The sequence below is a fragment of the Struthio camelus genome, chromosome 25, assembly GCF_040807025.1.
Source record: "Struthio camelus isolate bStrCam1 chromosome 25, bStrCam1.hap1, whole genome shotgun sequence".
NCBI classification, from domain to species: Eukaryota; Metazoa; Chordata; class Aves; order Struthioniformes; family Struthionidae; genus Struthio; species Struthio camelus.
Window position 1 is genome coordinate 4765543 of NC_090966.1, and position 27847 is coordinate 4793389.

The following is a 27847-nucleotide window of genomic DNA, read 5'->3' on the forward strand; positions in this document are numbered from 1 at the left end:
TTTGGTGGCTCCGGGGTCCCCGTCAGCGCCCGGCGTCGGGGATGCCAGGGCCACCCTGGGTTTTGCTTGTGCAACGTTGTCCCCACGTCCCGGCGGTGTGACCGGGGTGGGCGTCCGCGTGGCCCGGGCGTCCTGGCGTCGCGCGGGACCGCGTGGGGCGAGCGGAGGGGAGGGCCGTCCCCATCGGTCCCCGTGCCCGCTCCGCCCGGCGGCGTTGGGATATTCCCAGGACCCTTCATGGGTGACCCCCCCCGCCGCAAACCCACCCACCCCAATGCATCTACCCCCCCTTCCCCAAAATCCAGCCCCACGGCTCCCAACCACCCCCCCAACCCCCCCCAAAAAAATAACTCGACGCCCGTCACCCTGGGGGCGACGGCGGCGGCGCCGCGGGGCTGCGCGGCAGCGACCGCCCCGCTTGGGGGGTTTTGTGCGTGTGCATGTGTGTGCGTGTGCGTGTGCCGCCCGGACCCCGGGCGCGCCGGGCCCCGCTGATTGGCCGAGGGGCTGTCCAAAATTCCCCGTGCTCCGGGCCGCGGGCTGCGGCCGGTCCCACCTCTCGCCGCCGCCGCACCGTATAAAAGGGCAGGCGAGGCGCTGGGAAAGGCAGTAGGAAGTTTCTGCTGGGGTCCGGATTGGAGCTACACAGTCAGAGCAGCCCTGTATGACCCGACTCTGAAACAAAGAGGCCCAAAGAGTCTACATGTCTAATATTTAGACATGTTCAGCTTTGTGGATTCTCGGTTACTGCTGTTGATAGCAGCGACTGTACTACTCACCCGCGGGCAAGGAGAAGAAGACAGTAAGTAGCCGCCGCTCGCTCTCGCGCTCTCTCCGCCGGCGGGACGGGGCCTCGAGCGGCCGGCGACGCGTGGCCGCTTCGACGCTTCCCTCGCTCTTCCCGTCCCCCCTTCCCGCACGCCGCCCTCCGCGACACGGCAGAGGAGTCGCCGTGAAAAGGTCCTTCTTCTCCTGCAGGGGGTTGCGGGGTGGTGGGGGGAGAAGGAGGGTGGGGTGGGGGGCAAAAAAAAATAATAACCCCCAACCAAACCAAACGCCAGGCAAGCGAGCGGCGGGACGCGGCGGCTTTGCGGGGCGGTGCGCGCCGGGATGCCGACGGCCGGGGTCGGGATGGGACGGGCGCTCCGCCACGGCCCCGGGCTCCGTCGCCCTCCGGCCTTGGCCCCGGAGGGCCGGTGGCGCCTGGGAACGATGCTGCCGGCCGGGACTCGGTGCCAAGTTGGGAGAAGGAGAAAAGGGTGGGGAGCGAGGAGCAGGCGGGGAAGGAGGGGAGGACGGCGGGGAAGCAGGGGCGGAGGAGCTGGGGAAAGGGGGGCAAGCGAGCGGGAGAGCGACGGTGCGCCTCGAAGAGCCGGAGGGGAGGAGGAGGAGGAGGAGGAGTGGGGCGGGGGGGGGGGGGAACGCCGCCGCCGGCCCCGGGATCTGCAAAAGCCATCAGGAAAGAATTAGAAAAGTCTCAGATGATTCATAAGGAAAATGTTTTAGCAGCCCGTAAAGCCGGGGCCGTCTAGACATCGCTTCACGGACAGCCCCCTTCGCCCCGGGGATGCCGCGCTGGGGTTTCGCCCCGCGCCGGTGCAGGATGCGACCCCCCCCCGAGGGTGACGGATGGGGTGGGGGGCACAGCCCGGCACCCCCGCCTCACCGCCGGGACCCCCGCGGGTCCCCGGGGCAGCGTGGCCGCAGCTTGCGGCATTTCCCCAATTTAGTCATTTTGGTTTTTTTTTTTTTTGGCTGTTTCCCACCGAAGCGGCTCCGGCTGAGCGGGGGGCTGCGGGATGGGGCTGGCTCGCGCCCCCCTCGCTGGGAGCCCGGCCCCGCTCGGGTGCCAGCCCTCCACCCTGGCGCTCTGCCCTGCCCTCCGCACGCGCCGTCCCCCCGCTTGCCTCCATCCGCTGGACGTTATTCCCTCGCCGGCGGCGCAACCAATCTGGCCTGATCCAGCCCTAGCCCGGACCCGCCTGGATCTAATTTCAGCCCAAGCTGTCGAGCCAGCCCACCTGGCCCGCCGTCCAGCCGCCCCTAATTCGCACTTGCTGCTTTACCAGCCCCGCTGGTGATCCCGTTTCCCCAAGCCCCTTCCCGAATCCGCTCCAGCATCCCCTCCCCGGCGCCCCCCGCGAGTGGCTCCCGGCCTCCCCACCGCCTCTGAGCCCCCAGCCCGGCGCGGGGGCTTATTTGCCTTGGCCTGGGCTCCCGCAGGCCGAGGTTGCAGTTGGACGTAACAACTGGCTGGAGGTTTTGTTTAAATTCCAAAGTAAGTGGGAAGAGTTTATTGTGGTGGTGCTTTTCCTGTGTCACCGCGATGGGCTGATGAGAACCAGATGAACGGAGAAAAGCTCCAGGAGAGGGGGGAAAGAGGAGGGGGGGGGGGAACGCAAGGAAAAGGACGTGCTGGACTTGCCAAGGAAAGGCGAACGCCTGTGGACGAGCGCGAGCGTAAATCTCAGCGGCTCACTCCGTGCCCCGGTTCTCGCGCCCTCACGCTCCCCTCCCCGTCTCCCTCTTTCCCCAGTTCAAACTGGAAGCTGCATACAAGATGGACTAACATACAACGACAAGGATGTGTGGAAACCCGAGCCCTGCCAGATCTGCGTGTGCGACAGCGGCAACATCCTGTGCGACGAGGTGATCTGCGAAGACACCTCCGACTGCCCCAACGCTGAGATCCCCTTCGGAGAATGCTGCCCCATCTGTCCCGACACCGACGGTACTGACCCTTGGCCCCGCGCGCGTCCCCGTGCCGCGGCGAGCAGCGGGGCGCCTTCGCCTCGGCTCGCCGCGACGCTGCCGGGGGGCCCCCGCGCTGCCCCCCCCTCCAGCTCAGCATCCTTCCCCAAAGGGGCTGCAGCCCCGGTGGGACGGGGATCGGGGTGGGTAGAAACGTGGCGCAGACTCGGCTCCTCCGACTGACCCTTCTCCTTTCTCCCCAGCCTCCCCCGTCTACCCAGAATCCGCTGGAGTAGAGGTAATCACTGCAATCCTCTCCCCAAAAAAACCCTTTCCCAAACAGTTCTCCTTATTTCCTTGCTCTCTTCCATCATTTTCTAACCACCCGTCTCTCCTCTCCCCTCTAGGGTCCTAAGGGAGACACCGGCCCCAAAGGAGACAGGGTGGGTAGCTCCAGCCTAGCTCCTCCAGACCAGATGCGGCACAGCTCCGAGGCCGTTCCCATCCGCGCCTCGGAGCATCCCGGCACGGGGGCAGCGCCGGCACGCGCTCACCCCTGTGTCCGCTCTCCCCGCAGGGACTCCCCGGCCCCCCTGGCAGAGATGGCATCCCTGGACAGCCTGGCCTCCCGGGACCCCCAGGCCCTCCAGGTCCTCCAGGCCTCGGTGGAGTGAGTATCGGGCAGCCCCTCGGCCCCGCTCGGCCCCGCCGGCGATGCCCGCGATGCTCACGCCTCTCTCTCACTCCTCCCCGCAGAACTTCGCTCCTCAAATGTCTTACGGATACGACGAGAAAGCCGGCGGCATGGCCGTACCCGGCCCCATGGTGAGCAACCAGCGGCGCGGCATCCGGGCGGAGGCGGCCGGGCGACGCCGGCACGGCTCCGAAAATTGGCTGGGAGCGCCCACCGTCTCGCCCCGTGCTGGGCCTCGGCGCGGCTCGCCGAGGCCGCTGCCCCGGCGGGGAGGAGGTGGGAATGTTGTAAAACAAGGAGAAAAGCTGCGGGGCGGGAGTGTTTCCCGGGCAGGCAGCGCCGAGGTGGCTGCCAAGTGGTAGGAGGTGTGAGCCGAGGCGGGAGGTCCTGGGAAGAGACATCGGCACCGGCGGCGACGTGGGGGGACGAGGCGGCGCAGCGGCGCGGCGGCGCGGCGGCTGCTCAGCTCGGGTTTCCTTTGCTTCGTTCCTAGGGTCCAGCTGGTCCTCGCGGTCTCCCCGGCCCTCCTGGCGCTCCTGTGAGTATCTCCTTCATGTTTCTAGCATGGGTTTGAACCCCAGCCCTCAATCTCAAACCCCTTGGTCCTGGCAGCCCCAAGTGTCCTTTTAGCTCATGGCTGGAAGAAATCTTCCGGGTGGAGGGGCAGGGAGGGGACGGGGACAGGGCGAGGGCAGGAGGTGGCCTCCCACCCTTCCCTGGTGCCAGTGACAGGTGACAACACACGCCCAGCACTGCATCCGGGTCCTCATTCCACTTTACCTCGGTACCACCGTTGCCAGCAGGGCAATGCCTTCAGACCCCTGCTGTTCATATTCTAACCCATTTTCTCCGTTGTTTTCTCCCCTAACGCTGTAGGGTCCTCAAGGTTTCCAAGGTCCCCCTGGTGAGCCTGGAGAGCCTGGTGCTTCTGTAAGTTTTGCTGATCTTCTCCTTCCTCATATCCTGTCTGTCTGGGGTGGATTACTGAGTTTTCCCAGCCTAAGCCTTGGCTTCGTCCTTGCCATTCCCTTCTTCACCGCTTGAGGGATTCTCTGGCTGGAGACGTCTCGGCTCTGGGCCAGGAGCAGTGGGAATGGCGCTGCCTTGGCCTGGGAATAGCCAGCTCATGCCCGTGGGAGGGCGAGGGGAAGCCTTGCTCCGGCGCCAAGCCCTCACCCCTGTGCCCTGCATCTCTTCTAGGGTCCCATGGGTCCTCGTGGTCCAGCCGGCCCCCCTGGCAAGAACGGAGATGATGTAAGTAGCTGCTGCAAGATCCCTGTGTCCTGCAGGGAGGATGGGGTCTCGCCTTCTTGGGGCTGGGTTTGGGGCCAGACAGCCCCATCACCACTGGGCCGGTAGATTCAAGGTCTTCAGGCAAACAGGAGCTGCCTAGCCCAGGATCAGCCTCCAATGAGTTGTCCTTCTCTTTGCCTTCCCTTAGGGTGAAGCTGGAAAGCCTGGCCGTCCCGGTGAGCGCGGTCCTCCTGGACCCCAGGTAAGATGTCTGCTCTGTTTGGGAGATGGTGGCTTCGTCCTCCACGCACATCCTTGGTGGGGTCACAGCAGTCATGTTGGCCCATGTGGGCAGGAAACATAGGAAACATCTTGCCCATCTATGCATGGGCTGACTGGCCCTGGGGTAGCTGATGGCAAAGCCTGGGAGCAAGGATGTGCCTGGGAGTTGCTCCCTGGAGCCCTGGGAGGTGGGAGTTGGGGGGCAGGGGACAGCAGCCCTCTGCGCCTCTGTGGGCCTCTCCAGTCACTCTCTGGCCTTTTCTCCTAGGGTGCACGTGGTCTTCCCGGAACTGCTGGCCTGCCAGGCATGAAGGGTCACAGGGTAAGTCTGTCCTTGGTTACTGTTAAGATTTGGGAGCCCTTGAAGGCTGCACAACATGTCCAACCCAGGCATGAGCCTGTGGGCATGTGGGGAAGGGGAGCACCATGGCTACTGCTGGCCATGGAGGATGGCCCTCCACTGACACCACATCTGGAGGGCCATCCCACCTGGAAGCAGGTTGTGAGAGCACCCAGTTGTCCTCCCCATCCTTCATGGCGCAAGGGGCTGGAATCCCTCCTATATCCAAATCCTGACTCTGACCAAGGCGGTGAGGTCTTCTCCTGACCTTCACTCTTATCTCTTCTCTCTCCTGCACTCCAGGGTTTCAGTGGTCTGGATGGTGCCAAGGGTGAACCTGGTCCAGCTGGCCCCAAGGTGAGGAACTGCCTCTACAAGGGCATCTTTGCCCTCTCTCCAAAGTTTACTCTCCTCCTTCTGCCTTTGGGAATCACTGATTTTTGTCCCTATTCCTAGGGTGAGCCTGGTAGCCCTGGTGAGAACGGCGCTCCTGGACAAATGGTGAGTGAGTGAGTCTTGTTCTTTCTGAGCCAGCCCCAAGCTGGCGAACCAGATGCAAAAGAAAGGGGTGAAGGGAGAAATCCAGCTTTGATGAGCAAAATGATTTGGGGAGGGGGAGAAATGTGGTAGGGAAATAGCTTGTCCTCTGGGCCTGGTTCTCCAAAGATGCCCCAGGACAGTGGGACAGGGAGGGACTTTTACCCCCTTGAGACATCACTGCAGGGAGAGCAGGGGGAGAAGGGGTGGGAGAAGGCCCAGCATGATGAAGGCAGCTCCCCTCATGACAACGCGTGTCTGCTCTCCTCCCCAGGGTCCTCGTGGTCTTCCCGGCGAGAGAGGCCGCCCCGGTCCATCTGGCCCTGCTGTGAGTATCCCTTCTGTGCCCTCCAGCAGGGCTGAGCATCCCTCCTCTGGCTACACTGCCCTGGGCATGCAGGACTTGCTCAGGAGCCGGGTCTTGTGCCACCGCTGCAGATAAGCACGACTGACGGGTGCCTCCTCTCTCTCCTCGCCTGCAGGGTGCTCGTGGTAACGACGGTGCCCCTGGTGCTGCTGGTCCTCCAGTAAGTAACGATACTCTCCCGGAGCAACTGGCCTTAGCCTCAGCAGCGTCAGCTTCCCTGGAGGGGAGTCGCTGACTGCTGGATGGGAGATCCCCTTCCAACATCCCTTCACTGGCCAACACCAAAGCACAGCTCAGCTCCATGACCACAGCTTGGAAATCCTGGCTGGGGTCCAGAGCTCTGCTGCCCAGAAAATCCGCCAGCTCCAGATGTGCACTGGAATTGCTTTTCTGACACGTGCCCTCTCTCTCCTATAGGGTCCAACTGGACCAGCTGGTCCCCCTGGCTTCCCCGGTGCTGCTGGTGCTAAGGTAGGGACCTGCTTGACCTTTTCTACTAGGTGGGACCTCCAGATCTCTAGGGCTTTGGCAGAGAAGTTGAAAAGCTGGTGGAAACAGGGAGAGGGGAGGAGGAAGGATTGCGTGTCAAATGTGTTTCCCATGTGGCCTGAAAACTTAGAGAGCAGAACTGAGTTTAGCCTAGACTGCTATGGGTTCATCCATGCTTGGTGCCAGGCACGTCTGTAGCCAAAGTGGCTGCACTTCTCATCTGTAGTGGAGATAAAGGGCTTCTCTGGCTAAATCTCACGATTGCATTTTACATGGCTCAGAAGTCTCTCCAGGCTGTAAGACTGTGCCTCTGTAGAGAACCAGGCCACAAACGAAGAGGGAAATCACCCATTTTCCCATCCCCATCCTTCACTGGGGAGTGAGACAGAGGTCCTGAAAGTCCAGGGACGTAAGGAGGTTTCACAGCAGCCCACGTGCTCATGGCTTCTTCTCCCTCTTCTTCCTCTCCAGGGTGAAACCGGTCCCCAGGGTGCTCGTGGTAGCGAAGGCCCTCAAGGTGCACGTGGTGAGCCTGGTCCTCCTGGCCCTGCTGGTGCTGCTGGTCCTGCTGTAAGTGGCATCGGATGGCTCATTCCCATTTGACATTGTATCCTGCTGGCCCTGGGATAACCCTCATCTTCGTCTTTCTCCCCTGCAGGGCAACCCTGGTGCTGATGGTCAACCTGGTGCCAAAGGCGCAACTGTGAGTGTCCATCATCATCCTGTCTTTCTTCATGGCTCTTGGGACCAAGGTTCATGCAGCTCCCTCACCACCTTTTCTGCCCCTTTTAGGGTGCTCCTGGCATTGCTGGTGCTCCTGGCTTCCCCGGTGCTCGTGGTCCCTCTGGACCTCAGGGTCCCAGTGGTGCCCCTGGTCCCAAGGGTAACAGCGTAAGTATCATTATCCTTCTCCATCTTGCTTGTGGTGGGCCTTCTTCCCCTTGCAAGGCTGGGCAGAGATGCTGAGCAGCGGGGCTCAGCCCTGACCCTTGCCTCCATGGCTAGCGTTACCACTTCCCAAGCAAGAGCCTTCCACCTTCTCCCTGGGTTTGAGTCCCTTCCTCTGCTCCAGCGACCCACTGTCTTGCCTGGAGATATTTCTCCTCTGGCATCCTCCATCATCTCCGGCCCAGCAAGCAGCAGGGTGGGCACTGGGACCGAAAGCTCCTTAGGAAATGCTGAACATCTCCCCTCATGCTGAGGATCCTGACAGGATGAGGCTCATGGTTCTCTTTGCTCATCAACCTGGAATTAAACAGCTTTCTCTCTTTTTTTCCCTTCCACCTCCAGGGTGAACCTGGTGCTCCAGGCAACAAGGGAGACACTGGTGCAAAAGGCGAACCCGTAAGTAACCCCCTCACAGCCCATCTAGAGCCTGCTGGCAGATTTGAGCTCTGCTTGGTTCAATGTACCCTGCGGACACTCACCCCTCTGCCTCCTTCTCCAGGGCCCTGCTGGTGTCCAAGGTCCCCCTGGTCCAGCTGGTGAAGAAGGCAAGAGAGGAGCCCGTGGTGAGCCTGGCCCCGCTGGGCTTCCTGGGCCCGCTGGCGAACGTGTAAGTAGGAGTTCTCCCCGTTGCCATCACTGTCATGTCCCTGTTCCCATCTTCCTCCAAGACCAGCTTCTCCTCCTCTCTCTGGACATCTTGCCCACTGGCTCCACCTCCTGGGCACTCCAGGCTTCTGCTGGGCAGAGAGCCACACACCTCCTGAACCAAACCTCGGGATGGTGAAATTCCCACCTGGTTTCAGCCTCTTCCAGGCCCTCACTCCATCAGGGCCCCTGACTGAGATCTCCACTGGAGCATCTCACGAACCTTGGGGGAGACCAGGCCTGCTCCCGACTGGAAGCTGACGCCCACATCAGAATATCCTTCCCCTAAAACCCCAAGTGCCCTGAAGCTGCCCCATTGCCTTGGGCTTATTCCCATTGCCAACAGCCCAAGAGTCCTCTGCCACCCGCCTGCTCCTCATGCTGCCCACCTGCGCCACACTGACCGCTCTCGTGTCCCTTGCAGGGTGCTCCTGGCAGCCGTGGTTTCCCTGGTGCTGATGGCATTGCTGGTCCCAAGGTAGGTACTGAACTCTCCTCCCCACCTGTATGGGAGAGATGTGTCCTGAATGGGGCAGTGGGGATATGATGGGTTTGTCATCTTCCCCCCTGCTCTGCTCCAGATCACTCAATCCTGAGGCTGGATCTTTGTCCCTGCATCCTCCCATAACATGGCTTTCATCCCCTGCATTGGTCCCGGTCTTCCAGCTGGAGTAACCTCTGTCTTCACTCCCATCCTTCCCTAGGGTCCCCCTGGTGAGCGCGGGTCCCCCGGCGCTGTCGGTCCCAAAGGATCTCCTGGTGAAGCTGGACGCCCTGGGGAACCTGGTCTCCCTGGTGCCAAGGTGAGTGCGTGGAGGAACTGTGGGGTGGACACAGAGGAGATAGATGGCTCAGGGTCAGGCTGGGCGAGGGCAGCCGGCAGATCTTGGCAGGACTGGCTGTGAGGAGCAGCAAGCCACGTCAACATGGCCACGGCTGCTGGTGCGTTGGTGGCCCTGGTCCAGGCACAGGCAAGAGCTCCAGCGCTCTTTCCCTTTCTATGGAGAAGGCTGCTTTCAGGGACGCTAAATCTGATCTTTGCAGGGAATAGCCTACTCTTTGCAGCCATCAGAGGAAACATGATGTCCTAACCCACCTTTTGCTCCCTTCTAGGGTCTGACTGGAAGCCCTGGGAGCCCTGGTCCTGATGGCAAGACTGGTCCCCCTGTAAGTAATACCTGACTGACCACCCTGCTCCTTCCTCCCCACCTCTTGGCTCATCATGGGGTTTGCTAACGAAGCTCTTGCTTCCCCCGTGATAGGGCCCTGCTGGTCAAGACGGCCGCCCTGGTCCCCCAGGCCCACCCGGAGCAAGAGGCCAAGCTGGAGTGATGGGTTTCCCTGGACCCAAAGGCGCTGCAGTGAGTGCCAACATGAGCCGTTTCCCGTGGTGACAAGGGGCTGGTTGGGCTGACCGGTACCCGGCCCCAGCGCACAGGCAGAGATGCTGCACAAGGCCAACTCGGGGCTTGCTCATCCTTGAGGGCTTCCTACAAGCTGGGCCACTGAGACCTCCTGGGACATGGAGGGGCACACTGGCTCCCTCAGGCTGAGCACCCAAGGAGGGGGTGGCTCAGGGGATGCGTCCCCAGGGAAGGGCGAAGGGGAGCGGAGGGGAGAGCTGGTCTAGTGCATCCACTAGCCATGTCCAGGTGGGGGCGCGAGGCTGTGCCCGACAGAGTCATGGTCCCACCTTGGTCTCATTCGGCTCTCTTGTTTTTAGGGTGAGCCTGGCAAACCCGGCGAGAGAGGTGCTCCTGGTCCCCCTGGCGCTGTTGTAAGTATTCACTCAGTCCTGGCAGCTGCAACACATCCGCCTCCTGGGCTTTGAAAGGGAGGTTCACTTCAACGTGGGGCAGAGAGAGCCTGGGTAGGGTGGAAACAGGACTTGAGCTGGCAGAGCCTGGGCCCTAGGAAGGCTCCAAGGAACAAAACTGGCCAGAATATTGTAGTTGGTTGAAGTGGCTGTGAGTCAGGTGTGATCATTGCCAGAGGCTTTGGAGTGGGGACAAAAGGCTCTGCAAGGAGCTGACGTGTCTCAGGGCAGCTCGTGGCTTCTTCTCTGGTCCCCCCAAAGGATGCTATGGCTCCATCCCCCTCTGCACCGTGAGGGAAATCTCTCTGCGGTCCCATAGATTCATTGCTTGGGGGCCCCTCCAGAAGCACCTGAAGGTTGGGTCTAGTAGACTGGACCCCTTCCCCAAATCCACCTGTGACCAAACCCTGCTCTGAGCACTTTCTTTCTCCTCTTCCCCAGGGCGCTCCTGGCAAAGACGGTGAAGCTGGTGCCCAAGGTCCTCCTGGCCCTACTGTGAGTATGAATAATCCTTCCTCCCCTGGAGCTGTGCTGGGCCACTGGGGAACGGGTGTTCTGGAGCCGGCTGCCTGCCTTGATGCTTTCCCTGTCTCCTGCAGGGTCCCGCTGGAGAAAGAGGTGAACAAGGTCCCGCTGGTGCTCCTGGTTTCCAGGTGAGGAAAGATCCCCTTTTCCTAGAGGGAAAATCCTCTGTGGCAGCGACGATGCTGCTCCTGTTCTTGTGCCCTTGGTCACCTGCCTCCATAACACCTGTTCTCTTCTCCTCTTTCTCCCCAGGGCCTGCCCGGCCCTGCTGGGCCCCCCGGTGAGGCTGGCAAGCCTGGTGAGCAGGTGAGTGGGGGAAAGCACTGCGTTGCAGCTGTCCCTGTGCCATCCCTGCCACCCCCCCAATAACTCATGTCCTGGCTGAGGGTCAGGGCTGCTGGACAGGCGGACAGGGACACCCAGTGCCCAGCTGCCCCAGGCACCCTGCCCAACCCCTCCGGTCCCAGCCGAGCCAGAAGGAGGCCTGGCTGCCTTCCCGGGCTGCGGCAGTGTAGCGGCAGAGCAGCCTCCAAGCGTGCCAGCCTCGACGGGCCTCCACGTGGCCTCCTGGGGGCCAGCAGCACAGAAGACCTCAGCCTCAGTTTGGGGTCGACCTGGGAGCCTGTGTCCTCCTGGGGCTGCCTCATCCCTCCAAGGGGCCAAGGACCCTCTCCGGTCTTGCCCGTCCCCAAGGGCAGAGCAGCGGGAGCCTTGGGGTGGCCTGTGTCTCAGGCTGGGAGGAGAGAGGAGGGTGCCTGCCATGGCCTGGCCAGGCAGGTTAGGACCCATGCAGTGTTGGTGCAGGGGTTGTTCAACTCCTTCCCATGCTAACACCAAAATCTCTCTGCTTCCCCACACAGGGTGTCCCTGGAGATGCTGGTGCCCCCGGTCCTGCTGGTGCCAGAGTAAGTTGAACTTTGCTTTCCACCTGAGCTTTTGTCCTTCCCTGTGTGCCTGCTGCCTCCATAACCGGCTTGCCTCCTTTCTTCCCTCCCTTCTCCAGGGCGAGAGAGGTTTCCCTGGTGAACGTGGTGTCCAAGGCCCCCCTGGTCCCCAGGGTCCTCGTGGTGCTAACGGTGCTCCTGGTAACGATGGTGCTAAGGTAGGTCTGGGGTCTCCTCTCCACCTCGATGAGGCGTGTGGGTGGGGACTGTCCCATACAAGGACGTCCCCTGCAATGCATGGGGAGGGTGGCTGTCTCCAGCTGGTGGCTTCTCTGGAGCAGCCGAAAAGAAGGGGAAGCAAAGACCGCGGTCCAACTTTTGCTGGGACGTGGGACCTGCAGGACAGTTTGCTACCTGCAAGCCAGGCTGAAGAAGCGGAGGGGTTTGCTCTGCAGAGGAACGAGCTCTGATTTCTCGCTAACACACATTTTCTTCCTCTCTTGCCCAGGGTGATGCTGGTGCTCCTGGTGCCCCTGGAAACCAAGGGCCCCCCGGTCTGCAGGGTATGCCCGGAGAGCGTGGTGCTGCTGGTCTGCCAGGCGCCAAGGGTGACAGAGTACGTATCCTTGGATGTCCCTTGGTCCCTCTCGGCAGCTGCCCCCTCTTCTCAGGCCGTGCCTTCGCACCCCTATCTCCAGCCTCACACCCCCCAGCTCCACGGGGGCTGGATGTGCCGTCACTCCGCAGGGCCAAGGCAAAGCCAGACCCAGGCGCAGGCACCCGTAGCAAAGCCCTTTCCCACTCGTGTGCTTGCACAAGCACGGCCCTCGGAGGCCGGTAGACAAACTGGGGGTTTCCTCCAGAAATGGGGTGGTGGAAGAGGACCTCAGCCTCTCCCAGGCTGGAAACAGCAGGGCCCAAAGGTGGGAGGGCGAAGAGCCAATGATGCTGTGGGTCGCACTCTGGGCTGGCACAGAGAGCCGTGGTGAGGAGCAGGGGGATGAGGTCTAACCTGCCATGGCCTTCCTCTCCCCTAGGGCGATCCTGGTCCCAAAGGTGCTGACGGCGCTCCTGGCAAAGACGGTCTCCGAGGTCTCACCGGTCCCATCGGCCCCCCTGGCCCAGCTGGTGCTCCCGGTGACAAGGTGAGGTGGCAGCAGGCAGGGATGCTGCACAGGGGACGTGGCATCGTCACCACCACCGGCTCCTCCTGACCTGCCACGTGCCGGAGCCTCATTTCTAAAGGTTTTAACCTGTTTCTTTTCTCCCCATTGCCAGGGTGAAGCTGGTCCCCCCGGCCCTGCTGGTCCCACCGGTGCCCGTGGTGCTCCCGTAAGTGTCTCGCAGCTCGCGGCCCCATCGGTGGTGGCTGTCTCTGCCCGGCCCTGACACCAGCTCTCTTGGCTTCTCTCCTAGGGAGACCGCGGTGAGCCTGGCCCACCTGGTCCTGCTGGATTTGCTGGCCCTCCCGTAAGTCGGCACGGCCACCTCGGCCACGGGTAGTCGCTCGCTCTCCCCTAGCTCCTTCCTCCGGGATCAGCCGGATCCTGCGTTGCTGGGAGATGGGGGCAATGCTACCGGGGAGCTGGAGAGATGCTCTCCCACGGGATGCTCTCCCGTGGGATGCACCGTCTGCTGGCCTCACTCCCCGCCCCATCGAGGGGGGCTCGTAGCCCCTGGCACCCCCCGGGCTCATGCCGGCTCTGCTTTCCCACAGGGAGCTGACGGCCAGCCTGGTGCTAAAGGTGAAACTGGTGATGCTGGAGCCAAGGGTGATGCGGGTCCTCCCGGCCCTGCTGGCCCCACCGGTGCTCCTGGCCCTGCCGTAAGTAGCCCCTCAACCCCCATCCTGCCCCCACCCCTGGCCATGGCTTGACTTCGCTGCTCACTCCTCCTCCTCCTCCACAGGGTGCTGTTGGTGCTCCTGGTCCCAAAGGTGCTCGTGGCAGTGCTGGACCCCCTGTAAGTACCACAGCTGGTCTCGGGTGCAGGGGGATGCTAGGGAGCTCCGGCGCGGGAGCGGGGGTGCTGGATCCCATGGCCCACTGTGGGCAGCTGAATGCTCCATGAGATTTTGCTCTGGGACCCATGACAGCATGATGGGCCCAATTTTGGGGGACGGGAGATGCTGCATTTCCAGCTCTGCCTCTCAGAAGACCGCTTCTACCTGGGGCTATTTCATCCCATGGTGGGGGGCAGAGCAAAAAGGGGGAAGGTTTGCCCTCATCCCCCCAAATTAATAATAATTCCCCACCTGGACTCATGCACAGCTTTTTCCTTTTGGCCGATGGCTCTTGGGCTCCCCGTGGGCCCCCCAAAGGCGAGGGGGATGCGCTGGTCCTCAGCCAGGGCACCATCTGCTCAGCATGTTTCGCTGCTTGGGGCAGCGGGTTGGGGGCGCTCGTCACATCTGGAGGAGCCCCACTCCCAAATCAGGGCCTTCCCAACATGAAGCGCTGATGCATCGCGCTCAGGGCCCAGGTGCTGAGCCTGCCTGCAGCCCCCAGGCACAGGGGCAGCGCGGCGAGCCCGGGGCCAGCCCCGCATGACGCCGGCTTCTCTCCCTTCTAGGGTGCTACTGGCTTCCCTGGTGCTGCTGGAAGAGTTGGTCCCCCCGGTCCCTCTGTGAGTACCTCCTTCTCCTGCCCTACCGCTCACGGAGCCAGGGCTGGGCAGGATTTCGAGGCAGCCTGGCAGGGTGGGAGAGACGAGGGACGATGCTCGGAGCTGCCAGCCATGGTTGCTCATCCGAGGCAGCGATGAACTGGGCAAAGGTCCAGGCGGCTCCGTGCCGGCCGATCCCAGCCCTGTCCCAGTTGGCACTGGGACTCACCTGGACTCCTTTCAGATGGGGAGAGCCGCAGCGGCCGCAGGGCTTCGCGAGCTGAGGCTTGGCTGGCTGGCTGCCCTGGGACTGAGCTCTTCTCCCCTCGCAGGGTAACATCGGCCTCCCCGGCCCCCCAGGCCCCAGCGGGAAGGAAGGCGGCAAAGGACCCCGGGGTGAAACTGGCCCCGCTGGCCGCCCTGGCGAGCCTGGCCCCGCTGGTCCCCCCGGACCCCCTGGCGAGAAGGGCTCTCCCGGTGCTGACGGTCCCATCGTAAGTCGTCCCCGTGCCCGACTTGGTCCCCTTGCATCTCCGCGTGCCTCCGCTGGGGACATCCCGGCGGGGCTGCTCTGAGCCGCCACATTGGTGTTGCTGCATCTCCTTGAGCTGCTATTTCTCTCCGCAGGGCGCTCCTGGCACTCCTGGGCCCCAAGGTATCGCCGGCCAGCGCGGTGTTGTTGGTCTCCCTGGACAGCGAGGCGAGAGAGGTTTCCCCGGACTCCCCGGTCCATCTGTGAGTATGCGAGGGGCTTGCTGTGCAGGGCAGAGCTCGTGGGGCTGCTTCACGCAGGAGCATCCTGGGGGCCCTTGGGATGCAGCGCTGCTACATGGCCTGGAGACCTCGTTCTTGCTCAGAGAGGGCTCCAGCTGCACGGTCCAGTTCAGAGCGTCTCCGTGGTCGGCTCCTCCTCCAACGCTGCCCCTTCCTCTCCCCCCTGCAGGGTGAACCCGGCAAACAAGGTCCCTCTGGCTCCCCTGGTGAGCGTGGTCCTCCTGGCCCCATGGGTCCCCCAGGTCTGGCCGGACCCCCTGGCGAAGCTGGACGTGAGGTGAGTAGCGGTGGCATGTGGGGGACCGTCACCACCAGCCATGCGGGAGGACACAGGCTTGGCCCTCGGTGCCAGCACAGTGGCGCTAAATTATCCCTGCTGAGCACGTGCCAACTCATAGCATCCATCGGCATCACCGAGGCAGAGCTGGGCCCAAGGTGGGCCAAGCAGAGATGGTGCCCGTCCAGGTCCTCTTGCTGAAGCCCTCGTTAGCACTCGCCTGCAGTAACGAGGGGGGTTTTTGCTCCTTCACAGGGTGCTCCTGGTGCTGAAGGTGCCCCCGGGCGTGACGGTGCTGCTGGTCCCAAGGTGAGTGCCCATGGCCGGGTTGGCTGGGAGGGGATGGTGGGGCTGAGCTGGCCTGCGCTGACATCTCTGCTTCCTCCTCCTCCTCCTCACAGGGTGATCGTGGTGAGACTGGCCCTGCTGGCCCCCCTGGTGCTCCTGGCGCCCCCGGTGCCCCTGGCCCTGTTGGTCCTGCTGGCAAGAACGGAGACCGCGGTGAGACCGTAAGTGATGCTCTGCCCCATCCTGCTCAACCTGAACCCCCTACCGGGAGCTGGGGAGGGAGGGATTTGCACCCCCTCCCTGGTGGAGGGACCCCAGAGTCCTGGCCCTCACTTCCCAGCTGTAACCACACGTCAGAGCTCGACCCCAGCCGAGCGCGGGACCCAGGAGTCCTGGCCGCCAGCCTATGCCGCTCGGCCCCGGTACTGTGTAAGGGCCGACCCGGAGGCGGGTCAGAGTCTGGCCCTCAGGCTCAGCTCTCACCGCTGGAGGGAGCTTCCCCTCCGGGCGCTGGTGAGGTCCCCAGGCATCCTGCGGACGCAGGCGTCCTGACTCCTGCGGGCCACCCTGCGCTAGGCACCGTCTGACACTGCCTGCCGCGCCGCGAGGGAACCCTCTGAGGATGCTCTAACCTGTTGTCTCTCTCTTCCTGCCCTAGGGCCCTGCTGGTCCCGCTGGCCCCCCTGGTCCTGCTGGTGCTCGTGGTCCTGCTGTAAGTTCAGCTCCTCCGTCTTTGCGCAGTGGGTGGGCGACAGCCCCACGGGCGCTGGGGCAGTGCCTGGCCCGGTACAGCCCCTCACCACTCAGAACATCATCTCTTCTTCCTCCTCCTCCTCCTCCTCCAGGGCCCACAAGGTCCCCGTGGTGACAAAGGTGAAACTGGTGAACAGGGCGACAGAGGCATGAAGGGTCACAGAGGCTTCTCTGGTCTCCAGGGTCCCCCTGGTCCCCCCGTAAGTACTGCTGCTTCCTGTGCCGGGCCAGCACTGGCCATCCAGCTGTGCTGCAGCATCACCCCAAAGGGCTTGGGGGGCTCTTCAGGGCCAATGTCTGGGTCCCCGGGGTGTCCATGTCGGTGGATGCTCCGTGGCACCCATAGAGACGCTGGAGGTGGCTGCTGGTGGAGCAGCCCTGCACAGGTCTCATTGCCTGAGCGTGTTGCCAATGGGATGTTTTCTGTTTTTGCTTTGCACAGGGTGCTCCTGGTGAACAAGGGCCTTCTGGTGCTTCTGGTCCCGCCGGTCCAAGAGTAAGTACCCCCTGCTCCCCGGGTTTGAGGATGCCTAGGACAGGACCATGGTGTCTGCCCTGTCCCTGTGGGGCCCTCTGAGTGCTCACTTGCTCTTCTCTCCCTGCACAGGGTCCCCCTGGCTCTGCTGGTGCTGCTGGCAAGGACGGTCTCAACGGGCTCCCTGGCCCCATCGGTCCACCCGGTCCCCGTGGCCGCACCGGCGACGTCGGCCCTGTCGTACGTACCATCCCCACTGCAGTGCCCCAGCCACTTGCTAGCCACCGTGCCAAGCCTCCCGACTTCATCTCTGCCTCATCCTGCTACAGGGTCCCCCCGGCCCTCCTGGACCCCCTGGTCCTCCCGGTCCTCCCAGTGGCGGCTTCGACTTCAGCTTCCTGCCCCAGCCACCCCAGGAGAAGGCCCACGACGGCGGGCGCTACTACCGAGCTGATGATGCCAACGTGATGCGCGACCGCGATCTGGAGGTGGACACCACCCTCAAGAGCCTGAGCCAACAGATTGAGAACATCCGCAGCCCCGAGGGCACCCGCAAAAACCCTGCCCGCACCTGCCGCGACCTGAAGATGTGCCATGGCGACTGGAAGAGCGGTCAGTGGTGTCCCAGTCCCCATCACCCCCCATCCCGTGGCCACGAGCCCCCATGGCCCTGACAGCCCTTTCTCTGCCCCGCAGGCGAGTACTGGATTGACCCCAACCAAGGCTGCAACCTGGACGCCATCAAGGTCTTCTGCAACATGGAGACGGGCGAGACATGCGTCTACCCCACCCAGGCCACCATTGCCCAGAAGAACTGGTACATCAGCAAGACTCCCAAGGAGAAGAAGCACGTCTGGTTCGGCGAGACAATGAGCGACGGCTTCCAGGTGAGCGGGGGCTGCCAGGCCAGGGTGGTAGTGGTGGTGATGGTGGTTGAGTACGGGCTGATCTAACTTCTCCTCCAACGCAGTTCGAGTACGGCGGCGAGGGCTCCAACCCAGCCGACGTGGCCATCCAGCTGACCTTCCTGCGCCTGATGTCCACCGAGGCGTCGCAGAACATCACCTACCACTGCAAGAACAGCGTTGCCTACATGGACCGCGACAGCGGCAACCTGAAGAAGGCCCTGCTCCTCCAGGGCTCCAACGAGATCGAGATCCGGGCGGAAGGCAACAGCCGCTTCACCTATGGCGTCACCGAGGACGGCTGCACGGTGAGTGGCAGTGGCTGTGTCACGGCCAAGGGGACACTCGGGGGTCCTGGGGGGACACAGCAGGGAGGAGCGCTGAGCCTGACCGTCCTCTTCCCCGGCAGAGTCACACCGGAGCCTGGGGCAAGACAGTCATTGAGTATAAGACGACGAAGACCTCCCGCCTGCCCATCATCGATTTGGCCCCCATGGACGTTGGCGCTCCGGACCAGGAATTCGGCATCGACATCGGCCCCGTCTGCTTCTTGTAAACCGGAAACCCCACGCGTACAGGAGAGAGTAAATAATAAAGAAAAAAAAAACAAAAAAAAAACAGCCAAAAAAGGAGAAAATTTCACATGGACTTGAATTCGTGTCGGTTTCTATCCAGCGTCGCTCAAACTATTTTCGTTTCCGTAAAAAAACCAAAAAAAGCATTAAACCAAAAAAAATAAAAATAAATGACTTTTCAAACCAAATAACCAGGAAGTGGGTTCGCTTGCTTGCCCTTCTCTCCGTCTTCTCCTCCTCCTCTTCCTCCTCGGTGTCGTTCCGTTTTTACGCCCCGAAGACGGCGCGGGGTCGGCTCGGCTCGTGGCTCCCCAGCCCTCGCCTCGCAGAGTGCCGCCGCTGCCGCCGAGGCCCTTCCCGCGGCCGAGCCGAGCTCTCCAGCCCCACCGACGGCCTTCGATCCCGGCAAGCCGCTCGGAGAGACCGACCCGCCGGCGCCGAGGAACGAGCTGCTCCCGCCGGCCAAACCTGCCCCTCGCCTGCTCCCTCCCTCGCTCCGCCGAGCGCTAAGATCTCTCCTTGCAACCTGGAGTCGGGCAACATCCAAACTAACCGACCTTTCTCTGCCGGGCTCTTTGCTACATGCATTTTTTTTTTTATATATATATATATATATACCACTGAAAGGAAGATGTTTAACTCATTTATAACTTTTTTTTCCCTCCCTCTCTTTCCTTTTTTTTTTTTTTTTCGTTTGTTCAGGCAGCAAAAAAAATAAAAGCCCAACCAATTCACGGGGACCTGCGAGCCCGGACGCAGCGGCCGAGCGCTCCCCGCTCCTTCGGGGCGCTGCCGGCCAGGCGCAAAGACGAGCACGGACCGGCTTTTTGCAGGCGAGCCCCCCGGCTCGGCGGGTGAGCCGTTTCTCCCGAGGCAAACCCCGAGAGCCAAATCCCTGGAGCAGAGAAAACCGGACCGTTCAGTGTATATTCTCCTTTTCTGGAAGGCTACCTCACAGCTGTGGTTTTCTTTTTTCTTTTTTTTTTTTTTCCCTCCCTCCAAGTAGTTTTAGGTTCGTTTGGGGTTTTTCAGCCGTGCCGGGACTTTCCTGCCAGGTTCAGAGCAAAGGTGCTAAGTTTTATCTAGTTTTTCCTCTCCTTTTTGTTGCTATGTTGATTTTCTCCTTTTTTTCCCCCCCACCCTTCCCTCTGTTCAAGGTCCCTCTGGAGTCGCCGGGGTTTTTTTACCCTCTGGATTTTTTTGTCCTTTTTTCCTTATTTCCCTTTTGTTTTATTTCGGTCTAATTGCGGAGGTTCGAGCTGTGCGAAGCCACTGTGCAGCATCAGCCCCGGGACCGCTTGGTGCTACAGACATGGGAACTGTCTGAAAAGACGTGAGTCTTGGGTTGATTTTGGGGTTTTTTTCCTCCTCTTTTTTTTTTTTTTTTCTTTCTCCCTTTGCTGCCCAGGTCGACTTGTGAATTTTCTAAAGGTGCTATTTAAACCCACACACACATGCATCCTTAAAGCAAGGCGTGGAGACAAATGCAAGGTAGAGCCAAAAAGCCTTGAAAGGGAAAGGAAAGCACGTGAAAGCAGCCCTGGTTTCCAGGTTAAGCAGGTGCATTTCATTTCTGCTCTCATCTTCCAGCAGCTCTTTCTCCATCCATCCATCTCCCCCCTTTCTAACCCGCTCCTCCGCCGCTCTCATCCTCCTGCCGTCCTCTGCAGCCACCACCAGCTCTTCTCTTTTTTTTAAACCTTCCTCTCCTCTTCTCACCTCTCTTTCTCGCTCCCTCGCTCCCTCCTGGGGGGAGGAGGGGGTTTGAACCCACCCCGTTCGCCAGCCCATCTCCCAGCGAGGCAGATGTTCCAGGGTGTACGAGGAGTCTGTACCTAGTTTGTATATGTATAATAATTTGAGATGTTTTTAATTATTTTGACTGCTGAAATAAAGCATGTGAAATGATCCAACAAACCTGCGGTGCTCTGCAGTTGTCTCTCGCGGCCGCCAGCGTCCTGGGTGGGTGGGGGGCTCGGACCCTCGAGGAGGCGATGCCGGATTGGGGTCGCCCTCCGATGGCACTGGGGGTCCGGGGGTGCCGGTGCCGCTCTCCTCCGGGGCTGCTGCTCTCCTTCTGCTTCGCTTCTCCGCTCCCAACTTCCCCGCCCTCGGTGCCCGGCCCCTTCCCGGCCCCCCGCCAGCCCGGCCCCTTCCCCAGCCCGCCCCACGGCTGGGGCCGAGACCTGCTGCCCAGCCCCTGAGGCCCTGGGGGGCTTTTCTGGGGGGGGGGAGGGAGGGAACGACACACATATGGGGTACAGCCGTGGTCCAGCAAAGGGGGACCTTGTGGCAGCCATCCCCCGGGAGCAGCAGGGCTGGGGAAACATCTGGAGGGGCTGCAGGGAACATCTGGGGAGCTGCAGAAAGTGGCATCAAACAGGCATGGGGCAGCCTGGGCTAGGGTTGCCCCCCCATCCGCAGGGCCCCACAGAGAGGAAGAGTTGTGGAGGGACAGAGCCTTTGCGTTTGTGCAGGAAAATGTACAAAGAGAGGCTGGGAGCAGGCACAGAAATTGGGTGCAGGCAGGTTGCACGTGCCCTGGCTGACAGAGGTGCAGGTTTGTGCACATCTGCACCCCAGAGCAGCACCCACACGGGATAGCGAGGTGCCAGCGCACCCCAGCGTAGCACATGCACCCCCGGGTGTGCAAACAGCCGGGCAGACACCAGCAGCATGCGCCAACCCGGAGCGCACCCAGCCAGCGGGTGCCACGAGCATCTCCGCCAGGCTGCCTGCGAGATGCTGCCACGGAGGGGACCGGGGTGCCCACGATGCCCTGCCGGTGCCAGGGCTGAGGGCATCTCCCAGCACCCCCAATGCGACTCCCCCAGCGAGGGGACGCTTTCCGTGCTGCGGGGTCCGGAGGCACTCGAGCCGCGTGGCGGGACGCTGAATGCCGCCTTTCTCCTCGGGCCGCGCGGGAAGCGCCGGAGCCGGGTTCCGGCCCTTTCAATGGCTCCTCTTGTTTCTCCTCCGGGCCCTCGTGTTTTCGTAACCCCCCACCCTGGCCGCCTGCCCCGGCGCAGGGGGGGTGGCCCCACCATGAATGAGGCTCTTTCTTCGCAGGCATGAACAGCCCGCACCGCCGGGCTCGTAGGAGGCCGGGGAGCAGCCGGCTCGCGTGGCCATGCCTGGGGGGCACCCAGGACCCCAGTGCTGTGCACCCACCTCAGGGAGATGGAGCTGCTGGGTAAAGAGAGGCTAAGCCAAATCACAGCCCAGCCGAGATGCTCGAGCAGGATGCCCAGGTTTGTGCGGTGGATGGGGTGAGCCAGTCGGACTGGGCAAGAGCCTCCAGGCGGGTGCCCCATGCACAGGGGGATGCCTGGTGAGATGGGTCAGGGTCTCACTTTGCACACCCATCAGCCCCCCCGCACCCCCCGAGACTGCAGCTCTGAGCTGGGGCCCTGGGGTGAGCCCAGTTGGAGGCCCCCAGGAGGGCTGCACCCACAGCCTGCCCCAAGAGCCCAGGGAGGGGAGTCACAGCTGGGGCAACGCACCCCAAACCCTGCCTCCTGCACCTCTGCAACCGCTCACCCAGGGAAGAAGGGAGAAGACACATTTCATTGCTAAGGAGCAGCTTTACCAACCCAAAGCCACCCCACCGCAGCAGAGGAGACCTTTCCAGGCCACTTGCAGCAAGCCTGGGGCAGCAGGAGAGATGCAAGCACTCAGAGCAGGCCATCACCTGGAGACAGGGAGAGAGCAGGTTAGTCTCAATTCCCTCCCCCCCCCCCCCCCCCCCAAATCACCCACCTCCCTTCCAGGGGATCTTATTTAAGGGTTTCATTAGCTACCAGCCCAGGTGGGACAGCTCAGGCTGGAGAGGAAGGGAATAGGACCCAGGTGTCCTGCTCCACCCCACCGGCCCACCTGGGTGCTGCATCCCAAGCAACAGCAGCCCCCGCCCCCCCACTGCCGAAACGTGCCCCCCACGGCTCACCGCTGGCGTGGGAGGAGCGGGAGGCAGGCGGTGTCCCCCAGGCCCCGCGTGGGGTCGGCGCGCTGGCCCGTGCGCACGTTGAACATGGGCAGGGTGGAGAGGGGCCGCGGGACGTCGTCGCGGCTGCCGGCCATGCGCCGCAGCTCCTCCGCGTTGCCGTGGATGGTGGTGTGATGGAGCAGCTGGATGCTGCAGGTGGCGGGCCGTGAGCGAGGGTCCGGCTCCCCCCGCCGCCTCGAGCCAGACCCCACAGCCCACCCCATATAACCATCACCGAGGGTGGGAGGGCAGGGAAGGACCAAGGTTGGCCTGTTGGGTGACGACTCGGTGCCAGGCACAGGGGAGCAAGGGCTGGGGACTGGCGTTCCAGATGTGCACACCGGTTTGGGGAGGATTTTCGCGCTTTTGGTCCCAGGAGCAGTTTTTCCCACCGCAAGGGAGACCCAAGGCATGGGGGGGGGGTCGGCTCTGTGCCTGGGGTGATCGGCACGGTGGCAGCTGGGACTGGCAAGATGGTGGCCAGCGGCCTCGGGGACTGGCCCTCGCATGCAACGCCGGGAGAAGTAAACCAGCTCTTGTGCTCAAACCCTTGTGTGTCCTGGGTCATTGGAGGGGGCCAAGGCGTGGGGGAAGAAGAGCTTGGAGGGCTCCTTTGGGGATGGGAGTTCCCCTGCGCGGCTCGGCCCCCCGGTGCAGGCAGCCCCCGGCTCACCCCTCCCCACCAAGGGGACCCAACCAGCCCCAGGACTTACTCAGACGTTTCCATGTCCCTTTTTTGCCTACAAAACCAAGCAGAAAGGGAGAAAAAAAGCAGGCGGTGAGGAGGAGGGAAGGGTTGCCACCTCCACCAGATGGTCCCAGGTTGGGGACGGGGGGGCGCGAGCCCAGGTTCCCCAGGGAAATCCCCCATCTGCTGCCCATGCAGCAGGGAGTTGGGGTCTCGGGTGGGTTTTTTGAGTGCCCGAAGGCACCAGCGCCCCGACTCACACTCCCTCCCTGCGGCAGCACATGAGGTGGCCCAGGAGCAGGCAGAGCAGCGCAGCCACCAGCAGCGGCACAAGGATGGTGAGCAGGTAGCCGGCGAGGAAGTCCCCGGCGGGCGACGCGGTGGGAGGCGCAAAATCGCTGCCGTTCTCCAGCAGCCCGGTGCCCCAAACTGGCCCCAGCGCCGTGGGGCTGGCGGAGACCTCGAGCTGGAAAAGGGGTCGCGAAGAGGGAGGGATGGACGGAGTGACCCTGTTGGGGTCCCCGCCACGCTCCCGGGCGTGCAAAGCCGTGCGAGGCAGGCGCGCAGCGCTGCGCCTTGTCCTGTGCCCGCGGGAGAGCGATGCGGGCTCGGCGAGGGCAGGGGTCTCACCAGGGTGAGGTTGCACCAGTCGATGGCGAACTGAGGCCCGAAGGTGTCGTAGCAGGTGGCGACGGGCTGCTGCCCCAGGCTGCAGCGGAAGCGGCTCTGCGCCGAGGCGGCCGACGCCAGGCAGCGCGAGAAGGCGGCGCGGGAGCCCACCTTGACGTACACCCTGGTGGAGGGCACAGCGGGGAGCCGGCCGTGACGGGGCGCCCGGCACTCCCGGCGAGCCACCACGCTGGAGATGGGCCCCAAAATCCGCTTTTTCCCACGGTCGGATGCCGGAGCATAGAGGCTCAGGATGCATCAGGGACCAAATCCCCCCCGAGCTGGCCAACCCCGGGGACAGCATCCCCGCGGTGCCTTGCCTCCTACCCTTCCTTGCGGCCCTCAATGGGTAGCGGGACGCGGCCGCCCCGGTCCAGGGCCGAGGTGATGTTGATGATGCTCAGGTCGTCCTGCTCCCAGACGCCGTCCACGGCCTGCCGGAAGAGCTGCCGCGCGGCGGCCGGCAGCATCTCCTCCACGTTCCTGTTCGCCACGAAGAACTCGCCCTGGTACGGCGGCTCCCCGGCTGCGGGAGACGACGGCTCGCGTGGGGCTGGCCACCGCACCCGGCATCCCTCCCCCTGCTTCCCGGCTCCGCGTCGCCCGTACCTGGGGAGGGCACGACGGTGACGATGACCCTCTGCACCGCCGTCTCGTAGGTGTCTCTGTTGTACGCCAGCACCTGCAGCGGGAGAGAGGCCCCGGCCATCCTGGAGGACCCCAGCTTCGCCCTCGAGTGGGGCGGCACGTTCGCACGAGGACGTGCAAAGCGTGCAAGGTGTACCGCGGGGCGCGGGACCCCCCCCGCCACCACTCCGGTGCCTACCTCGATGACGTGGGTGCCCACCTCGGCGGCCGTGGGCGAGCCGTAGAGGTAGCCCGGCTCGGAGGGGCCGCGCTGGGCGTACCGCAGCCAGCGGGGCAGGTCGGGGTGGCCGCCCAGGTGGGGCTGGAAGGTGATGGGGCCTTCGGGGACGACTTCTAGGTGTGAGGACACACGGATATGTGTGCACGGACACGGGGACACACAGACATGCACGCACACACACGGTGAGGCTCTGCTGCCAGCAGACCCCCCCCCACCCTGCAAACCCTCCCGCTTCAAACCCCTCCCCATGGGGAAAAGCGACTGCACCCTGGAGCCTCCCGCTCCCTTTTTGGGTTGAATTCCCCCAAATTGAGGTGACCCCCAACTGCTTAGTCACGGGGGACGAATTGCTCCTGCTCCCAGATGGGTTTATGAGCTGCAGCAGGCCTCAAGGGCAGCAGGAGCCGGTGCCCAAATGCATGGAGGGATGCATGGATGGAGGGGTGGGCGGAGGGACGGATGGAGAAGGGAACGCACGGAGGGGTGGACGGAGGGACAAAGGCACGGCTGGATGGACAGACAGACCGGCAAGCATTAGCCAACGCCCCCGTTAAGTCAGTTATGGTCCCGGGCCCCCCCCCTGCCCCAGCCCAGCCACCCTGGGGTGTCCCCGTGCAGCGCACTCACCGGCGTCTTCCTCACGCGCGGCGAGGAAGGCCTCCTGGAACGGCTCCCGCTCCAGCTCGTGGACGAAGATGGCTCCGGTCTCGGAGGAGAGGCTGAGGTCAGGCAGGGAGCCCCGGGCGCCTCCGAGGACCACGACTGCTGCCAAGCACGGGGGGCTAGAGCCAGGGCAGCTCCTCCGTGCCTCAGTTTCCCCACCGAGACCCCGGGCCGACCCGAAGGCGCTTGCAGGCCCCTGCCCGGCTTGGTCAGAAACACGGCGTCCCTCTGGCACCGGGCGCTCCCGAGACAAAGGGCCAGGCTATATTTAGGAGGTGCTGGGGACGGGGACAGGGACGGGGACAAGGACGGCACCTTCTCCTTGCCTGGCCGCCGAGCAATCCCCCCCCGCTCGGTCCCCCCCATCCCAACCCCACCTAGCACCCGGCACAGGACGGATTTATTTAGCTCCGTTGTCACGTCGCAGCCGTGTCCCCCCGGGCTCCGTCACCTCCCGCCGGTGCCCCCCGCTCCTGCCCCTCTCCCGGCTGCCCCCGGCCGCGTCCCGCCTGCGGGTGCCCCCAGCCCGGCCGTGGGGGTCCGGGGTGGCCACTCGCCTGCCAGCACCCAGAGCCGGAGGAACCGCGGCGCCTCCATCTTCGCCGTCAGCCCGGGAGCACAGCCAGGGCCTGATTGACAGAGGCAGCGGGGTGCCACCGCACGCGCCGGGGACGGTCCCCCCGCCGCCGCCTCCGGCCAGCTGGGTGCCGATGCCCCCCAGAGTGCTGCTGGCTCCGGGGAGCAATGCATGCAAAAGGAGGCATGGAGTGGCCCGGCTGTGCCCCCCCCACCCCGGCCACGGGGTTTTTGGGGTGGCCGTGTCCCCGTGCACACGCCTGACCCGCTCAGCAGGGCGGCTGGGGACGAGAGCCCGGAGCGGCGGGCACGGCTTCGAGGGCAGCTCCCCTGCTGCCTGCTGCCCCCCTATCCCGGGGCGAAACGGGAGGGGACATTCAGGGACGGGGCCAGCAGCCCCCGAGCTGGGCCGGAGCGTGCATCGGCGTGCACATGCGTGTGCTTTGCACGGATGCGTGTGCATGCACCAGGGTGGGTGCAAGCGTGTGCCAGCCCTGGTGCAGCGCCGGGATGGCGGCGGGGCAGGAAGGGTGTCCCCCCCGCCCCGGCTTGGCGTGACGCAGCAGCGGAGGGTGCTGGGAGAGCGGCGGTTTCACCACGGGCGGGATGGGGGGGTGATGGGGGGAGGCCCGGGCCTGGCGGGCGGGCGGTGGCGGAAGGGGAAGGGGGTGGCCACGGGGGACGTCACGGCACGTCACGCCGCGTCACGCACAAAGGGCCAGGAAGCGGTGAGGGGCCGCTGCAGGGTCCTGGCGCCCTCGCGCAGCCCTGGCTTGGGGAGGGGGGAGCCCTCTGCCCCCCGCACGGCAGCGATGGGGGGCAGAAAGCACTGCTCTGTGCCCTGCATCCCCCCCCCAGCCCTCTTGGGGTGCTTTTGTGCGAGAAGGGGTCCTCCCGTGGTGCCAAGGCTGCGGCTCGTCCCCAAGGGCGTCCCTCGCCCCCACCCCCCGATGCACCGCAGGGAAACCGAGGCATGGGGCTGCTGCTCCGGCGGCCGCGGCCTGTCCCAGCGGCTGGAGCGGGGGGCGCGCTGGCTGCCGGCCTGGCACGGCTCTGCCTCTGTTCCCCCAACCCCGACCCCACCGGTGGGGTGGGACGTGCAGCACCGTGTACTGCTCCGGTGGGAGGGGACACAATTTAGGCAGCAACTAAGCCAGTGGGGACACGAGACACCCCGGTGTGGGGTACGGGAGACCTTGCGTGCTGGGGGGACCGAAGGGTTAATGCTGGCCGCGGTGCCCCCAGCAGCCCCCCCGGGGGGCTGCAGGGACAGCAGTCCTTGTGGCAGGCACTGGGGGGGACAGGGACAAAAAGAGGGGGACGCAGGGACGGGGGGACACGGGGAGAGACCCAGGAGGGCACACAGAGATGGGGCAGGGGGACACGGGTGCAAAAGCGGGCAAGACGCAGGGGCAGGATGGGGGGCACATGGGGACAGAGCTGGGACATGGGTAGAAAACTGGGGGACACGGGGACAGGACTGAAGGGACGTAGGGACTGACCTGGGGGACATAAGGACAAAACAAGGGGAGGGGGGACATGGGGAGAGGCAGAGCAGCTTTGGGGATGCTTCTGGACGGGGGGGCACAGAGACAAAATTGGAGGGAGCTGGGGGGCAGAATTGGAGTGGGAGGGGGACATGGGACGTGACAGATTGGGGGGGACAGGGGCTGGGGACCCCCGCGTGCCTGGTGGGGGACACAGGGCCAGGAGCGGGGAGGGGACCCACGGGGTGCAGAGCTGCCTCACCGCGGGGCACCCCAGCTGCGTACCGGCAGGCTGGGGGGGGTCCGGGCTGGGGGCTGCCGTGTGTCCCCACCCCGGGCCAGCTGCCTGGGCCAGGCCAGGCCGAAGCGAGGCCGAAGCGAGGCGGCGAGGAAGAGGAAGAGAGCGTCGCTAAGACCCAGAGGGCTCTGCGGGCAGCGGGGCGGGAGCCTGGGCGGATTGCAGACGGCAGCCAGCGAGCGCTCGGGCTCCATCACCAGCCAGAGAGAAAGGGGAAGAGGAGGAGAAGGGAGGAAGGAAGGAGGGACGGGGCGGAGTGGTGGAGGTGGGGGGGAGAGGAAGAGGAGTGCTCCGTCCCCCCCCTGCAGCTGGATATGGCCTGACCTACCCGCCTGCCCCCCGCAGCCGCTGCCCCGCCGGGACCCCCCCTGCCCCAAGCCCGCGGTCCAGGTGCGAGTCCCGGTCCCCCCCCCCCGCCCCCGGCAGCATCCCCCTCGGCAGCGCCCGCCCGCGATGCCCCAGTAGCCGGCGCAGGGGCCGCGGCGCGTCGGGGGGTGCCGGGGCCGGGGGC

The 27847-nt window shown here is 64.0% G+C and overlaps 2 protein-coding genes across 7 annotated transcripts; one reads left to right on the plus strand and one right to left on the minus strand.

Moving 5' to 3' along the window:
* Window positions 1-430: 430 nt before the first annotated feature.
* Window positions 431-18293, plus strand: COL1A1 (collagen type I alpha 1 chain). The gene is made up of 51 exons (XM_068919206.1): window positions 431-802; window positions 2537-2731; window positions 2955-2989; window positions 3099-3134; window positions 3269-3361; window positions 3448-3516; window positions 3879-3923; window positions 4262-4315; window positions 4586-4639; window positions 4827-4880; window positions 5169-5222; window positions 5544-5597; window positions 5697-5741; window positions 6052-6105; window positions 6260-6304; window positions 6562-6615; window positions 7105-7203; window positions 7292-7336; window positions 7426-7524; window positions 7924-7977; window positions 8081-8188; window positions 8651-8704; window positions 8931-9029; window positions 9340-9393; window positions 9489-9587; window positions 9950-10003; window positions 10484-10537; window positions 10642-10695; window positions 10820-10873; window positions 11428-11472; window positions 11571-11669; window positions 11960-12067; window positions 12489-12596; window positions 12730-12783; window positions 12868-12921; window positions 13169-13276; window positions 13360-13413; window positions 14023-14076; window positions 14388-14549; window positions 14683-14790; window positions 14999-15106; window positions 15362-15415; window positions 15508-15615; window positions 16053-16106; window positions 16240-16347; window positions 16590-16643; window positions 16755-16862; window positions 16952-17234; window positions 17319-17509; window positions 17593-17835; window positions 17937-18293. The coding sequence occupies exons 1-51, from the start codon at window positions 721-723 to the stop codon at window positions 18081-18083; spliced, it is 4362 nt and encodes a 1453-aa protein (XP_068775307.1). The 5' UTR covers window positions 431-720; the 3' UTR covers window positions 18084-18293.
* Window positions 18294-21666: 3373 nt separating this feature from the next.
* SGCA (sarcoglycan alpha) lies at window positions 21667-27846 on the minus strand. 6 transcript variants are annotated; one of them, XM_068919091.1, is made up of 11 exons: window positions 27324-27846; window positions 25533-25604; window positions 24940-25074; window positions 24271-24422; window positions 24054-24126; window positions 23772-23970; window positions 23406-23568; window positions 23036-23241; window positions 22801-22827; window positions 22049-22237; window positions 21667-21793 (listed from the first exon to the last, which is right to left on the minus strand). In XM_068919091.1, the coding sequence occupies exons 2-11, from the start codon at window positions 25570-25572 to the stop codon at window positions 21790-21792; spliced, it is 1188 nt and encodes a 395-aa protein (XP_068775192.1). In that variant the 5' UTR covers window positions 25573-25604; window positions 27324-27846; the 3' UTR covers window positions 21667-21789. The 6 variants fall into 6 exon arrangements, with proteins under 6 accessions (XP_068775192.1, XP_068775190.1, XP_068775189.1 ...); XM_068919089.1 differs by having other exon boundaries at window positions 24271-24425; window positions 27324-27845; XM_068919088.1 differs by having other exon boundaries at window positions 24271-24425; window positions 27301-27845.
* Window position 27847: the final 1 nt, after the last annotated feature.

Coding starts and splice junctions, on each gene's coding strand:
- COL1A1 (XM_068919206.1), top strand. CDS start 721: ATGTTCAGCTTTGTGGATTCTCGGTTACTGCTGTTGATAGCAGCGACT. Junction 7,204..7,291: donor CTGGTGCTGCTGGTCCTGCT/GTAAGTGGCATC, acceptor TCTCCCCTGCAG/GGCAACCCTGGTGCTGATGG. Junction 12,597..12,729: donor CTGGTGCTCCCGGTGACAAG/GTGAGGTGGCAG, acceptor CCCCATTGCCAG/GGTGAAGCTGGTCCCCCCGG.
- SGCA (XM_068919086.1), bottom strand. CDS start 25,725: ATGCATTGCTCCCCGGAGCCAGCAGCACTCTGGGGGGCATCGGCACCC. Junction 23,971..24,053: donor CACCGTCGTGCCCTCCCCAG/GTACGGGCGACG, acceptor CGTCTCCCGCAG/CCGGGGAGCCGCCGTACCAG. Junction 23,569..23,771: donor ATTGAGGGCCGCAAGGAAGG/GTAGGAGGCAAG, acceptor GCCCTCCACCAG/GGTGTACGTCAAGGTGGGCT.